A 17,117-nucleotide genomic window follows, 5' to 3' on the forward strand; every position below is an offset into this window, starting at 1 on the left:
CTGCTTAATCACGTGACTGGAGCAGATAAAAATATAAGTACACACATCTTTTTTACACAGGTTAGGCAGGAGGAGGGAAGTGGAAACATTTTTAAGCATAGTTAGTATCAGGCTGAAAGTTCCATTTTAAGCAATACAGCCCGATCACCTTCCTGTTTTCAGGCTGCGACTGGACATGGAAGAAGCAGCAGAATACTGCAGAGTTGTCCCTCTGTTCTCATGTTTAGCGTGTTCCTTGTTAGCACGTGTATTTAAACCGGATTGGTACCCTCCCTTACTTAGCCTGAGTGCTTCTGTACCGGGATTACAGGAGACTGATGACAAGTCCAATTTGGGTACATACAAAAGATGTCTTTAAACGCGGTTAATGTCACTTGCTGCATGCAATGTAAATATCTCCTAAACGGCGCACATTTAGGAGATATTTACACTACCTATGGGTAAGCCTTATTATAGGTTTACCTATAGGTAAAAGGCAGTAAAGGAAGTTTACTTCCTCTTTAAATATACTTTTTAAGATGTTTCAGTAAATATGTAACTGCACTAACTGATGTATTTTTATATGTACCTGGAGTTTACCTGTTTAGTATCATAAGTAGTCATTCTGCTATCATTATCCCACAATATCAGCTTCTTGAACTTACCTCTCAAATTTCTCAATCAAGGAGGTAACTGCTGAGGGAGTCCCATCCTTGTCTGGACGCAGCGACACCCGTGAGAGTCGGGGATCTGCTGGCAACGGACGTGAAGGGGGTGGAGGAATATGACCTGGAGGCCGGGGTCTTCTCACACTCTGCAGATGTGCAGGCTTTGGAGGAACTGTACAAAAATTAAGCAGATGGAAGAGATTCCGGTTATAACTGAACATTAACACTTTTATCAAATATACAAAGAACAGAAGACATCTGTGTACGTCAGATTTAAAATAACATGTTTTAACTGCCTGAGATATCTTTTTTTTTTACTACAATTTTATACTGTCTTATAGCTTTTTTTTTTTTTTTTTTTTAAGTTTTTTTATTACAAGACAAAAATATTACACAAAGATACTGTCTTATATCTTGAGGGCTTCTTTAGTTATGGTGGCCGGCTTAAACATTAAAGTATAACTAAACGCCAAACTTTTTTTTTAACTAGACTTTAAAAGACTGGTGAGGAAATGCAGGTTTGTATTGTTGTCTAAGTCCCCGTTAGGGGACTTCAACTGTCCTGATCCCCCAGAAATGAAAGTGATGGGTAAATCCTAAATTTTGAGTTGTCACCAGAACAGTAAAAGAGGAGACATCCCTCACTTGCTCTTGTGACAGCTGTCCAACAGGGGTTTCACATTTCCTGTTGAGTCTACAGGACAGGAAGTAAAGGGAAATCTCAAGAGGGAGACACAGATGACAGTTCTAACAATTCCCCCACTCCCCCCCCCCCTCCTCTATCCAAAATGATAAAAAAAAAAAGTTTGGCTTTAGATATACTTTAATGAGCTTCCAAGTGGACGGCATAATGGGAATAAGAGTGAAATCCAATCCTAATAGGAATCTTGTGACTATATAAAAGCACAAGGCTGCATACTAAGAGCCTTTAAATACTCCAAGATGCCTTTGTTATCAATTTATTATAAAGCAACTGAGGCAGCTAAAGCTCCAACAAATTTATTTAGCTAGAATGAGAAAAGTTTACAATATCTGTTTTTTTCTGCCATTGGTGTCCATGTTTAGAAGACTTCTCCTTGATACCTGTCATGTCACTCCGCTGTCCCACTTTTCACATATGCCTTGTTTCCACTGAGCGGATCGGTTCGGTTCAGTACGGTACGCTATTTTGAGTGTTCCCATTATGAAAGCGGCCCATACAACCAAACCGCACTATTCTGGGCCCTGCTTCAGATGTGGGGCTATAGAAAATGGTACGGTTTGGTTAGGGCGGAGCTACGATACATTCCACTGATTGGCGGACGTGTGATGCCATTCTAGGCATTTTTTCTAAACCCACATATGGCCCCTGGCAGTCCGACTTGCAGTGGAAACGCTCACCTGAATAGGCCGGACCATTCTAGGCCTTCCAAACTGTACCGACCCGAACCGATCCACTCAGTGGAAACGAGGCAATAGTGTAGTTGAGGGAGACCCGTGAGCATCTGTTCACTAATCTTCCCTTCCTATAATGAGCCTGGAAGCGACCTGTAAAATGTCACTACCGGATTCTGGTGACACTTTCCTTGGCCCTTGTGGCTCAATTAGCTTTGATGGAAGGCAGGTGACACTTCAGGGGGTCAAATGTTGACATGTTAGGTATCTATTTACTCGGCACAACCTCATCTTTTATATTTTACCAAAAAGTTGGGTAATATGTTGCATTTGTGTGCCCTTATAGTAACGTAAATGTATTTGTTACTGAAACTCTTGCACAAATATCATGCGACATAAAAAAAAGTATTCTCCTCCTGTCCCTTCTGTACTGAACTGTATTGTAATTTGTGCTGTTCCCTCCTCTACAGTGTAAAGCACTGCGCAAAATGATGGCGCTATATAAATCCTGTATAATAATATTAATAATAATTCTCCAGGGTGTCTGCTTTTTGAAAATATATAATATTTGCGGGTTTTAATTAATATTCAGGCCTAAAATTATTTTAACACGTGTGCAAAAAAATATGAAAAAACAGCTCTGGCAGTGAAATGTTAAAAGCAGAACTCCAGTAATTATCTTTTTTGCAAAAACCTACATTGATCCAGCTTGGCTTGATGTAAATACCCACATTTGATAGTTGAAGGGCTACAGGGGATGTAGGAAATCACTGTAGTCAATGCAAAATACAGTACTAGCCATGATCTTCCAGTGTTTTTTTCTCGACACTCTAAACACATCCACCATTCAGAAAATGCCTCTTTTTTAATGAATACAAGGTGTTTTCTGATTGGATAAGGTGGAAAGGAGGAACAGAAGACATTGTGGTTACCACCTCACCCACAGAATGCCTGCATTCATTGCAAATAATAAAGGGTGTCCAAATGGTGGAGCTGCAAAGTGAGCTGAGCAACCACCTGTGTTCATTGTGCAAAGAGAAAGCCACCAGAGCAGTGCCTGGAAGATGGTGGCTATCACTGTATATATTTTTAATTTTTTTAGTCCTACATTTTGTTATATGATTGTATATTTGCAAGTGTCTCTACTGTGTTACATGAGCAGAGATTAAAGTGTAAAAAAAATGTAGACATGCATTCGCTGCTGCTCTCCTGAGACTACTCTGAGTTGCAAGTGACAACTTAAAGTAGTTTTGGACAGAGTGGAGAGGGATTAGAACACTTGTCAGGATTTTATCGCTGACCGCGACCCTGTTAGGAGGATTCGCCCTCTCTTTTTGTCCTGGTAACAGTAATCCCAAATTTTGGGTTGTCACCAACACAGGAATAGAGGCGAAATCTTCCAATGAATGGGGACAATAGTTCTGGTGGCAACCAGGAATTTCCTCTCTTTGGAGGGATTTTTTTCTCACTTCCTGGTTGGCTATGGGACAGGAAGTGAAGGGAAACCTCCCTAATGGGACAGAGATGGCAAAAAAAAAACCTGTCAGGGGTTATAGGCCTCCCTTAATCTGATCTAAAACAAAACGTAAACTCACTCAATATAACCTCATATCAGCAATAATGTCATGCTAAAAGTGATTTTTTAATATTTTTTATTCTATGGTCCTTCTGCTGATGTTTCCTGTTATGCTCTGTCCCTGTGTCTCAATTGGTCTGCTACGTTGAAACCCTGTTACGTGCGTTTCCAATCAAAACTATAAGCAGTTGTGCTTCATGCTAACGCACATTGCACAAGCTGGTTTCATTGTTGTCACCATCAGGAAACCTACCTTGAGAAATGTCATGCGGCCATTGCTGGCTGCAATGAGATTGCAGGAGATCAGCAGCGCTGAGATCCAACACAAGATGAAAAAAAAGGTAAAAACAAGGATTTTATTAAATAAAATAAATGTAAATTATTTGTCATACACGAGGCTTCAGAAACGAAGGCCTCGTTTACAACTAAATAACGTGGCTACGACGTTACATCATCACGCATGTTGGCCGACCGCTATGTGTAGTCCGGTGCAGCCACACAGCTTGCTGCTCTGGGAAAGCATCTTGTTTTTGTACTGCTATATGCGGATTTTAGACTTTTATCCCATTTTACCTGCATTTTAGTGAGGATCCTTTTGCAAGTGTTGTGTCACTTGCTGTTACGGTTTTTCAACAAATACGTTTTATGGATTACACTATGGGCGCATAGATCTTTTTATCTTCCACCATATCCCTCATGCTGATGGAGGAATCCTGATTGGACACGTGCCTGGTGCCTGCAATCACCCGGCTCAATAGGGATTTAACAAGAGCTTTTGACCATTCACGTGATGGTCCACTGGATCTGGTAGGAGGCTCATTCATATGGTGTCACTCGGTGGTGGATACACAGAAATTTGGAGTGTGGGGACACCCATATGATAAATGGATTGTGGATCCAAATTTTTTAGACTTTTTTTTTATCACAAACACTTTTTTTGGTGCCCTTGCGGATTGGCCCTTATGGACTAAATTTATTTTGTCACATATTTTAATCTTCTTGTCAATTTATTTGTTCTCCAATTTATATACTGTATTGATTTCAATTTTGAATCACTTGATTGTTTTTGATTTAGCACTACTTTCTTGTATTTTTACTTTTTCATTTACATTTAAGCTTGCGGAAATGTAAAGAACATGCGGCCGAGCTGCATTTTTACCACCCTGCAATATTAACGCCTCCTCATGGCCTGTTAAATACCTCTGAAAAGAGATCCACTGTAGATTGTTCTTCCTCAGTAATTCTGCCAATCACCAAACATTCACTGCAAGTGAATCTTCCAGGTGCATATGTTGTACATGACAATGATTTATTCACCACCAGTAAACGTTTGGTGAAAGTCACATTCACTGGGGTGGGGGGCAGCAAACAATGAACCCACAGGCCCCCCCCCCCCCCAGGTGGGTCGGTCGGGTCAATCGCACCACCCCTCCAACACCCCCCCTACCCCCCCCGGTCAATCGGACCCGCACTTACCCCATCTATGGCACGATGAGTGACGGCTTCTCCTGCGTCTCCCCCCTGGCATCACAGCGGCCGTGTGTCTCCTCCCTCCTCCTCCTAGGATCGCTTCTCCTTTTGGCCAATCAGGAAATGGGATTCAAGATACGCTTCCTGATTGGCCGAGAGGAGAATCGGTGTGACAATAGTGAATTTTCATTCGCTACTGTCACACAACTGGGATCACTGCGCCCCAAGCCCACCCTTTTTTGAAGCCTATTAGATCCCCTGGCTGTAAACATGTGCTTCAAAACAAAAAAGGAAAAACCCCACTGGAATCCATGCGCCCGTTGCCCCACATGTAGATTAGGGGGCCGGACGTATGCGCCCTGCATTACAGGCCACAACTCTTATATATGTATACTGTATATATACACACACATTGTACATGATATTTTACACTTATATGCAATAGTTTCAGACAAACAAACAGGATAGAAAGAAAGATAGAGATATAGATAGATAGATAGATAGATAGATAGATAGATAGATAGATAGATAGATAGATAGATAGATAGATAGATAGATAGATAAGCATTACGACTATGAGTAGGAGGAATAGGAGTCACCTTCGGGTTTGGTGTGAGCTGGACGTCGAGGAGGAGCCGGCTTGGGGTTGCAGGGATCTGGGACCGACCCATTACAGTCAGAGGAGTTTCCAGGATCAGATCGGAGCCTCTGGGGTTTCTCTGGGTGTACTGGGATATGAGCTGGCTCCAAGGAGAGGCTTTTAACAAGCACTTGAGGCTTGGGCTGGGGCCCTGGAAAGCAAAGGATGTGGTAAGCAACCAAAGTCATGACAAGGAGGAGTGAATCAGAAGAGAAAAGACTCTGACACATATGGAATGATTTAATAAAAACAGAACAACGGCAACCCACAGCAGCCAATCAAACATCAGGTTATTGGTTGGCTTACTTGACCAGTTAATATGGGTTCCTGCATATTGGTGTTCTTGGAACTCACATCTCCAGAATCACTAAAGTAGACCTTAGGTGAATCAGTAGGAAATATCCCAGAACAAACAAATCACAAAATTATTCCAGGTCAAAACTTTGTCTTCCTTTGCAATCAAAAACAAAACGATTGCTCCTTCTTCATATGATTTACAGCCAAGGCTGGTCCTTGACTACCAGGAGCATTGTGGGTATTTCCCATCATAGGGTTTGCAGGGAGATTATCATTATATAAATACGTCATTGCAAACTATACACAAAAATTAAATTGATTTTTTTTTAAATTCAGCAAACAATCATCATCAACAATATTTAGATTTCATGGGAAACTATAATGGAAACTGTATTAGCTTTAGGTCAGTTTTTTGATCATGAGTTTATAAACAAATGTTTTATATTATTTATTTAGAATTAGTATGGAATCTTTATTTTACAAATAAGAATTTAAGAATTTTAATTTCAACCATGACACAGGACTCACAGAGCAGTTCTAAAATAGGACCTCAACAGAAGCTGTCTGCCTTCGGACCCTTGTTACTTTCTGTTTGAAACTCTGTGCAGCTTAGTCTGAATAGAACAGAAAGGGGTGGAAACTGACTTACCCAACTGTGTATTTAACCTATAGCTGACTGCATAACACATACAAAGCTGGTGGGCGTTAACGCACAGCTGCCTCACATATGCATCAATGAGGCTCTACATTTTTGTGCCTCTACACCAACAGCTCTTAGTCACTGTTTATGATTGGATGGGCTCCAATCATGTGACCTCTGTTACAGCCAATCAAAGTGATCACATGATTGGGAAGGCATCTCCCAAAGATAACAACCACTTAAAGCGGAACAAAACCCTCCTGATTTTTACAGGCAAGGAAGCTGCCATCTTAGCCTCTGTGTGATCTGCAGTTGCCATGGTGCTGCACATATGACCACATATGACACCAGCCATTTGACAAGCCTTGAATGTAACTGTTTTGGGACACAGATAATTTGGTGGGTTTAGTTACGCTTTCAAGGACTGGTGTGAGGTGTCTGGAAGGGTTAAAGTGGAGTTCCACCCAAAAGTGGAACTTCCACTTATCTGATTTTCTCCCACCCCTCCGGTGCCACATTTGGCACCTTTCGGGGTGAAGGGGGAGCAGGTACCTGTTTTTGACAGGTATCATGTCCCCACTCCTGTCGGACCTTGCCACAGGGAGGTACAACAGAATTTCAGTCCCCCTCCTCCTTCCCCCGCTGCCGGGCAAGTAAGAGAGCGCAGTGCGCAGTAGGGACCCGGCTGTGAAGCTGCAAGGCTTCACTGCTGGGTTCCCTTACCGGCAATGGCGGCAGCAGCACCCGACAGCCGATGGAAACATTGGCTGGGGTGCCAACATCGCTGGATTCTGGGACAGGTAAGTGTCCTAATATGACAAGAGTCAGCAGCTACAGTATTTGTAGCTTCTGACTTAAAATTTTTTTTGGGGGGGGTGGAACTCAACTTTAAATTTAAACTTGGGCTATTGAACTCTGTAAACAAGTCTTTTTTTTCAATAGAGCAGCTAAGAATAGACAGGAAAATATGTAAACATGTATTTAGAGCTCTGACTGCTAGCTGGAAAACAGACAACATTTATTCTTTGCTAATATGTATTCATTTTATGAATACATATAATTAATATTTATCTTTTAATTTGTAAAATAAAAAAAAATACACAGACAACACTATACCTAACATAGAAACATAGAAAAGTGACAGCGGAAGAAAAAATTAGTAGTCCTTCGAGCATGCCCATTTTTTAAATTTGTTTGTTTTATGTTTTTCCTTTTTTTTCCTTAACCCTTTTGTCTGAGTATAGATCTATGTTTGTCCCAAGCATGCATTCTTTACTTTAAGAGGATCAGTTTCACATATAGGTTTACAATAACTACAGTTCCTGTTTAACAAAAGTCTAATGGAGTTAGAATGTTAGAATATGTCACGTTGGTTTTTTTTTTTTATAGTTTCCACTACAAATCTAGCACTGTTTGCTCAGCAAAGTCACAAGCATCTCGTTTCACCTTGTCTTTGTTATGGAGGTTTGTAGCTGTAAAAATAACGCATACTTGTCCCACCCAATGAAGACGGCAGTTATCTATAGTATTATTCTTTTATGACGCTCAATGGACCTTTTCACTGGAGATAAATCAGTGTTACAGGCTGGGTTCACATCTAAGACGGATGCGGCTCACAGCAGGGGGTCCAGTGAGTCCCTGTTCTCCATTTCAGGGACGAATCGGGGCCAAATTTTTCCCTGAATTCGGCCCTGAAACGCACAGGACTCCTGTGCAATGCGCTCTGCAGCCGCCCCCGGGTTGATGTGTGAACCGGCTCCATAGAGAACCGGTCACAATCTCCTGTCATGCAAATTGAATGCGGAGAAACCCACATCCAGTTCGCACTAGTGTGAACCCAGCCACATGCTTGGATCAATCATATGAAAACATATGCAACTGGTATGTTAACATCAATAGAGACTTTCAGTTGGTGCTGTGTCTACATGTTATATGTGGTGTTCAGTCTAATGCCCCGTACACACGGTCGGATTTTCCGATGGAAAATGTCCGATCGGAGCGTGTTGTCGGAAATTCCGACCCTGTGTGGGCTCCATCGGACATTTTCCATCGGATTTTCCGACACACAAAGTTGGAGAGCAGGAGATAAAATTTTCCGACAACAAAATCCGTTGTCGGAAATTCCGATCGTGTGTACACAAATCCGACGGACAAAGTGCCACGCATGCTCAGAATAAATAAAGAGATGAAAGCTATTGGCCACTGCCCCGTTTATAGTCCCGATGTACGTGTTTTACGTCACCGCGTTCAGAACGATCGGATTTTCCGACAACTTTGTGTGACCGTGTGTATGCAAGACAAGTTTGAGCCAACATCCGTCGGAAAAAATCCTATGATTTTGTTGTCGGAATGTCCGAACAAAGTCCGACCGTGTGTACGGGGCATCACACTAGCCGCCATATCACCTGCAGGACACAAAATCAAGTTATATGTCGTCCATCTAGTAACTGCAGCCATTATTTACTAAAAATGACGGACCTAAAAGCATCAAGGAGGCAAAACTATTTAAAAATTGTTGTGTTTATTGACTTGGGAGCACATACTGTACTTGGCAAAAAAAAAAAGATTAATTAAACACCTTTTTCACATCGACCAATGAAATGTCAACTTTTATCATATTAGGGCAGTCAGAATAATAAAGGATACATTCTGATAGGTTGTTCAGGGGAAATGTTCTTTTTTTTGTTTTTTTCCAATAAAGACCAAAGCGCTAAAACAGAACCAGAATATTAACCCCTTGATGTGAAGCGTACGCACATATGTAACCTCACTAAAGGGGGTCCTCTTCTGTGGGGACCCATATGTGCATACCTGTGTTTGTGCAGCTCCGAGTCTCATACTAATGATCGGGAAGCGGGAGGACTGCCACTTGATGAGAAACGCTGTGATAGTCTATGATTGGTTATCACAATGATCAGTAACTATACAACTCACCCCTGTGTTCTTTTTCCTCTTGACTGGAGAAAAAGATGCATTGGGGTTGATTTACTAAAACTGGAGAGTGCAAAATCTGGTGCAGCTGTGCATGGTAGCCAAACAGCTTCTAACTTCAGCTTGTTCAATTAAGGTTTGACGAAAAAAAAAAAACTGGAAGCTGATTGGTTTCACAGCTGCACCGGATTTTGTACTCTCCACTTTTAGTAAATCAACCCCATTTGTATCTTTTTCTCCTTCCTAGAGGAGAAGTATTTTAACAAAAATGTGTGTAATAAAAAAATTAAATAAAATACATATAAATAAGCTAAATTGGGGTTCGATCTGGGTCAATGTCAAGGTCAGTGTGTTTTAGGTAGGATTGAAAAAAAAGCTTTTCATTTAGTGCCAATGTGTTTTAGGAAGGATAAAAAAAACAGCAAAATGAGCACTATTGTTTCTGGGCCCTACTAGGGTACAAACAACAAATAACATACACATATGTAATATCGCTGTGATTGTCAGGAGCAGGAGAATTTATTTTGGGTGATGGCAGGAAATATACAGCTAAATAATAAAAAAAAAAAAATTCTTTTTACTATTGTGGGTCAGTTTTCCTTTGATAATAAAAAAACAAATCTGAAGATATCCATTAGAATGGTTCTAAAGCCTTAGGTTTTTTTTCTTAACCTTAATACATTCTCCGTTAAAAAAATGCATTCTAAGGTAAATAATTTTCTGTTGCAGAGGATTCCCGCAGCCCTTTATACCCGAGCATGATCTTGATCCAGCAATGTGCAGGAGAGCAGTGGCTTTCCCGTCTCTGTCAATCCTCACTGGGCAGACATCAGCAGGAGCCATTGGCTCCCGCTCTTGTCAATCAAATCCTGTGACAAGGGAGCTGGTCAGAGCCCTGGGTGGCTTGGGAGCGAGCCCCCACAAGTGCCCCTTTCTATGGGGGGGTTGAGGATAGGAGTCAAGAGCGCCGGTGGGAGACCTGAGAAAAGCCACCCTGACAAAAACATTGCACAGAGCGGGTAAGTATGACATGTCTATTTTAATTTCAAAAGATGAAACCTTTACAATCACTTTAACATTTATCAACAAACGATAGCCCAATTTGTCCTAATAAACAAGATATATTTCACCTGGATACACTAATTAATTGCAAAGATATGTACAGTTGTACTAACACATGCCTAAGTTGCAAAACAGGTTTTGGGTATTAAGATTTGTTTTACTTTCGTCCTTAAAGCGGAACTTCACTCAAAAAGTGATGTCCTGCTGGTTTGCTCCCATTTTACTCATAGGAGGTAAAACTGTCACAAACTGTACAACCAAAAACACATATTCCTTCATTGTGCTTATCTGATAATTTAATCAATTATAAAAATCTCATTGATCGGTTTCCCTACATGATTCTAAATGGAAACCTTCAGTGTGTAAACCTGTCCATATACTAACTGAAATTAGACCAGTTCAGCAGGGACTGGTTGAATTTCGATCAGTGTGTGACCGCCCCTGCTTGACGGGAGTCGATCGTTTGATTGACTTCTGCCAAAGAGGACATGCTGATAAACTCTTGTTGATCAGTGTATTCTGACAGCGCTGAGTCTCTGTCAGAATACATTGTCCCGGTGGGGGCATTTCTCCACCCACCTCACTTGTGTGGATGGAGGAATCTGTTAAGCCTACTACCTACAGTAAATGAAAAAGAAACTAGCCCTCTATGGGCAGCTTAAAGTGGAACTCCAGACCCCCCCCCCCCCCCAGTGTTGCCAACCTACCAGATTGAAATTTACTGACACAACACCCAAAATTTACTGGCACAGCCACGTTTTTACTGGCATTTCCAAAAGTTACAAAATTACAGTTTTAAGCGCAAATTACAATATTTAAGCTACAAACAAATACAATATGCAATTAGCAATTTGAATTAAGGTAGATAATAAGGCAAAAAACATATTTCTTATTTTATTTTTCGATATAGTAAGTAAGTAGCTCAGGGACAGGACTCGGGAGGGCAAAAAATTTGAATGGGGACACATAAAATTGACTCTCACAGTAACACCGACAGCAGTGTGCAGCAGCACAGATGATGATGATGATGATGAGACCTCACTGACACAACACACAGAGCTGGTGCAAGGATTTTTGACACCCTAGGCGAAAACCTAATTTTGCCGCCCCCATTGGCTCCACCCCTGACTCCACCCCCTTTGCCCTGCCCATGTGATAGAAGGCGTTACTCTACAGGAAGCATCGGCTCTGCTTCCTCTAGCGCTGGCTCCAGTGCCATGTTGCACCTCTAATTACACTACCGATTGGACTGAGTTAGTTACATGCTGCAGCCTGCAAAGCATGCAGATATGGAGGGAAACCAGCGGCCGAGCGCCCCTAGGCGGTTGCCTAGTTTGCCTAGTGGTAGCACCGGCCCTGACAACACATCACCTCCTGAGTCACAGTGACAGTCTCTCTCCAAGCCAAGTGGTTCCTCTAGTCCACTCCAGGCTAAACAGTAATGACAGTCCTGGTCCCAGCCCGCCTTGCTCCCATACCGCAGACGAGGCTCAGGCCGCTCTGCTTGGCTCCACTGCACCATAACATGACATGACATGCTCAGGTACCGCCTCTGCCAGAGCCACCCAATCACACTGTAGCAGGCACTCAGATGGTCTCAGCCGGCTCCGGACCAAGACGAGCATCACAGCCATATTTTTTACTGGCAACATTTTACTTTTACTGGCATTTACTGGCAGGAGAAAATTGCCTGTTTTTTACTGGCTGTCAGTAAAAATACTGACGGTTGGCAACACTGCCCCCCCAAAAAACCTTAAAGACAAGCGCTACAAATACTGTAGCTGCTGTCTTCTAATAATAGGACACTTACCTGTCCAGGTATCCCGCAATACCATAAGCAGTTATTGAAAATTCTTCCAGGTAGGTGATCAATGGATCATTCAAACCTTCTATTGGATATCTAGTGACAACTCTTCCATCATTTGACCCTTGTCTACACACTCTCATTTTTTCATTTTTTCAATTAATTTAGATGAACCCCTCTTTTCAACTATGCCCCTGAAGAAGGACCCTAGAAATATTAAATACCCCGAAACGCGTCGGGCTTGATAAGAGTCTTCTGGTTCCTTTTCATCATTGCTTACTGCTTGATTGTACATTATGTTTACTAAGTAGTACTGCTTTGTTACCCATGATATCCACTTTGTTTTTAATATTTGTATTTTCCAATTGAATAAAATATATATTCTTTTATTATGTACTATAGTCTTTACTTCTATTTTTTCTTTTTTATGCAAGTGCCGGTAAAGTCCACCTAGGGGAACTCTTTTCTTGTGTTGGTATCCCGCAATGTCGGCACCCCAGCCGATTTTTTACTCAGCTCTCTGATGCTGCCGTCGCCATTCCTTGTATGGGAAACTGGCAGTGAAGCCTTGCAGCTTCACAGACTGTTCCCTACTGCGCATGCGGGAAGCGAGCTGTGCTTTGTGAATGGCCCGGAGGGGGGCCGAACTTCCTGGGGACCTTGCAGCAGCGAGGTCTCTCCGAAAGTGGGGGCGGATAACTGTCAAAAACAGAGGCCTGTTTGCCTCTCCCCCCAAAAGGTGCCAAATGTGGCAGCGGAAGGGGGGGGAGCAAAGAAATGGAGCTTCTCCTTTTGGGTGGAGCTTCGCTTTAAGTATTGCTGTTGCTGGAATACTAGTTCCCTAGCCGGTTCCCGACCGGCGCACGCCGATGTACGTCGGCAGAATGGCGCGGCTGGGCAAATGGGCGTACCTGTACGTCCATTTGAATTCCCCGCCGTGTCATTGCGTGCGCGCTGGCCAGGAGCTCCGTGAGTCGGGTCGCGGGTCCCGCGGACTCGATCGCCGCGGGGATACCCACGATTGACTCACGGAGAGGACGAACGGGGAGATGCTGATGTAAACAGCATCTCCCCGTTCTGCCTAGTAACAAGTGTCACTGATCACAGCTCCCTGTCATCGGGAGCTGTGATCAGAGTAATGGCACACACAGCCCATCCCTCCTACAGTTAGAATCACTCCCCTAGGACACACTTAACCCCTCCCTGCCCCCTAGTGGTTAACCCCTTCACTGCCAGTGTCATTTACACAGTAATCAGTGCATTTTTAATCGCACTGATCGCTGTATAAATGACAATGGTCCCAAAAATGTGTCAAAAATGTCCGACATGTCCGCCGTAACGTCGCAGTCACAATAAAAATCGCTGATCGCCGCCATTACTAGTAAAAAAAAAAATTATTAATAAAAATGCCATAAAACTATCCCCTATTTAGTAAACGCTATAACTTTTGCGCAAACCAATCAATAAACGCTTATTGCGATTTTTTTTTATACCAAAAATATGTAGAAGAATACGATCGGCCTAAACTGAGGAAAAAAAATGTTTTTTTATATATTTTTGGGGGATATTTATTATAGCAAAATATAAAAAATAATGCGTTTTTTTTCAAAATTGTCGCTCTTACTTTGTTTATAGCGCGAAGAATTAAAATCGCAGAGGCAATCAAATACCACCAAAAGAAAGCTCTATTTGTGGGAAAAAAAGGACATCAATTTTGTTTGGGAGCCACGTCGCACGACCGCGCAATTGTCAGTTAAAGCGACGCAGTGCTGAATCGCAAAAAACGCTCTGGTCAGGAAGGGGGTAAATTCTTCCGGGGCTGAAGCGGCTAGTTGCCACTCTTATTCAGTGGCTTCAGTGCTCCACTGATGTGAAGCAAGTATGAAAAGTAGAAGTTCTCACTTAAAGTGGTTGTAAACCTCAGACATAAAATATGAACAAAGCATATCCCTCTTTAGTGTGTACTTTTTTAAATCCAGAGCACTAAGTGACATTTCTGTCTGCTGCCGCCTTCCTCTGCTTCTGACAAGTTTTTCTGAGACTAAGTGCTAAAAAGGTGAGGTGGAGGGATCTTCAGCACACAGTGTGTGATTGACAGCCTCAGCCTCTGTTCCTGTGTGCTGTGTGAGCCTAGGTCCACATTGGACATGTCAAATCGCATGCCAAATCGGCGGCAATTGCCGGCAATGGCATTGTCCAAATTGGTGCAACACCGCACTGATTCCCAAAAGTAGTTTCTGTACTACTTTTGGCGACTTCGGGTCTTCGGGGCAGCCCGCACAGATGTCTCTAAAATCCCCCCCAAAGTCGGGAATGAACACGTACGATTTCATTCCGCTGTCAGTGTGAACCGGGGCTGAAGGGGGTTGTGTGTCCCTTCCCTCCAATCAGCTCTCAGAGCTCTCCTTACTGAGATCTGCCACCTTTATCTCTCTTTACTTTAGCTCTCTACCACCCGCTTTCTGAAAGCTCAGATAAGCTGTATAAATTCTAGACTTTGAACAGCTGAAGAGAAGATAAGACTGCAGATAAACAGCTACAACCTATGTAGGAGGATTTATTTCATCTGTATGACCTGAGGCCAGTCACTTCATTCAATGAATCCAAGCTGAGATAACATGCACTGCATTGATGCATTCACACAATTTCACAGTAACCATGAGATAAAACAAAGTTCAGGAATATTCCTTTCATACTGGGACGGTGCGGGCGTTAGCAGTAAAGCGCCGCTAATCTTAGCGGCGCTTTACCACTGTTATAGCGGGGCGTTTTTAACCCCCGCTGGCGGGCGAGGAAAGGGTTAATAGCACCTGTTTTGCGACGCTGCCGAAGAGCTTTGCAGGTGCTTCGGCAGCGCTGCTCATTCAATTCAATGAGCAGGGGCGATGTATACACCACTCCCCCACCGCCCCAAAGACGCTGCTTGCAGGACTTTTTTTCCCATCCCGCAAGCGCACCACCCCAGTGTGAAAGCAGTCGGGCTCTCACACTGGGGGTGTAAAGCACCTGAAAAGCGCCTCTCAAGCCACCCCCAGTGTGAAAGCAGTCAGGCTTTCACACTGGGGGTGTAAAGCACCTGAAAAGCGCCTCTCAAGCCACCCCCAGTGTGAAAGCCGGACTGCTTTCACACTGGGGGTGGCTTGAGAGGCGCTTTTCAGGTGCTTTACAGGTGCCATTTTTAGCGCTAAAACGCCTGAAAAGCGACCTCAGTGTGAAGGGGGTTGAATATTCCTTTATCCCATTTTTTTTGCAAATCTATGTACACTACAAACTGTATGATTGAATCGGTTCTGACATCGATGTTTTACTAACCTGACATCTTATTTTTCTATGGGGTCCCTCGGCGGCTGTTTCAGCTCCTCCCCGCAAGCATTAACCACCTTAATGCGAGCTCCCTCGCATGGTGGTGAGTGCTTGCGGGCGCGCTCTTGTGATACAGCCGGCGGCTATAGCCGCTCGCTGTATCACTCGGCCCCGCCCCCCGGCGCGCCGCGTCATCGGATGTGATTGACAGCAGCGCGAGCCAATGGCTGCGCTGCTTTCAATCCATCCACTGCAGCCAATCAGCGACCAGGCTGAGCTGCAATGGAGATGACGAGAACGAGCAGCGGAGATTCGAGGCGTCAGGTAAGTAAAATGGGGGGGCTGGGGGCGGCGGTATTGTCAAAAGTTTTTTCACCTTAATGCATAGAATGCATTAAGGTGAAAAATTTTTTACCTTTACAACCCCTTTAAAGAGCACCCGTCATTTCAGATCCATCATGGCAGCGCCTGCTGGCAGCGACACTCACCTTGTTATGTCACTGCCGCATCACCAGCCATCCCATTAAAATGAATGGGACTGTCGGTGAGTCAACAGCGGGTCAGAGGAGGAGCCGCTGCGGGTCAGAGATCACAGTTGCTCTTTAAAAAAACTCATGATTTAAATCAGGGATCTTCAAACTACGGCCCTCCAGCTGTTGTGGAACTACACATCCCATGAGGCATTGTAAAACTCTGACATTCACAGACATGACGAGGCATGATGGGAATTGTAGTTCCTGAACAACTAGAGGGCCGGAGTTTGAAGACCCCTGATTTAAATCAAATCCACCCTGCGAGGGACACAAAGGTATGTAGGCATACGACACACCCCTTGCCAAGCCCCCTTAAAGGAGAATCATAAAACAATATATAGTTAAATCCACAAGTGCATTTTTTTTACCACTTCTATTCCTTTATATCGGCTTTTGACGTTTACAAATGCAGCAATTTACTTTGGATGGAAGGTTTAGCGCTGGGAAACACTTTTTGAAAGATAAAAAGTGCATTTTCTTTACAACTATATAGATCAGACCAAAATGAGGGACAATGAGGAGGAAAGAGGGACAGAGGGACATTGTTCCAAATCAGGGACAGTCCCTCGAAATCAGGGACAGTTGGAAGCTATGTTACAGGACATGCACGTGTTTCAGTTGGGAGCTATGTCAAAGTGTTTGTAGTGCTTCATATTTACTGGTATGCAATCAGTTTAGGTGTGTACAGTTACACGCACTCTCATAAAGTTTTTATTAATTTTTACAACAGTTTCAAGGGTCATCTAGCTTCTACTCTTTAGCAAACGGGCTAAAAGGAACCCAAAAGGGCGGTTACACCAAGGATCAGGCAGTATACGTAAAAAGGCTTTATTTACCAAA

General features: G+C 43.2%; 1 protein-coding gene across 3 annotated transcripts in view; it reads right to left on the reverse strand.

Annotated features, from left to right (window-relative positions):
- FGD1 (FYVE, RhoGEF and PH domain containing 1) overlaps positions 1–17,117 on the reverse strand; it is a 247,924-nt gene that overhangs the window by 70,909 nt on the left and 159,898 nt on the right. For all 3 annotated transcript variants that reach the window (XM_073600187.1, XM_073600189.1, XM_073600188.1), the window contains exons 2-3: positions 5,667–5,858; positions 645–819 (exon numbers count right to left, since the gene is read on the reverse strand). In XM_073600187.1, the coding sequence (XP_073456288.1) occupies positions 645–819; positions 5,667–5,858 (367 nt within the window). The remainder of the gene's footprint in view (positions 1–644; positions 820–5,666; positions 5,859–17,117) is intronic.

The sequence above is a fragment of the Aquarana catesbeiana genome, linkage group LG09 (genome assembly GCF_042186555.1).
Source record: "Aquarana catesbeiana isolate 2022-GZ linkage group LG09, ASM4218655v1, whole genome shotgun sequence".
In the NCBI taxonomy this organism is placed as follows: domain Eukaryota; kingdom Metazoa; phylum Chordata; class Amphibia; order Anura; family Ranidae; genus Aquarana; species Aquarana catesbeiana.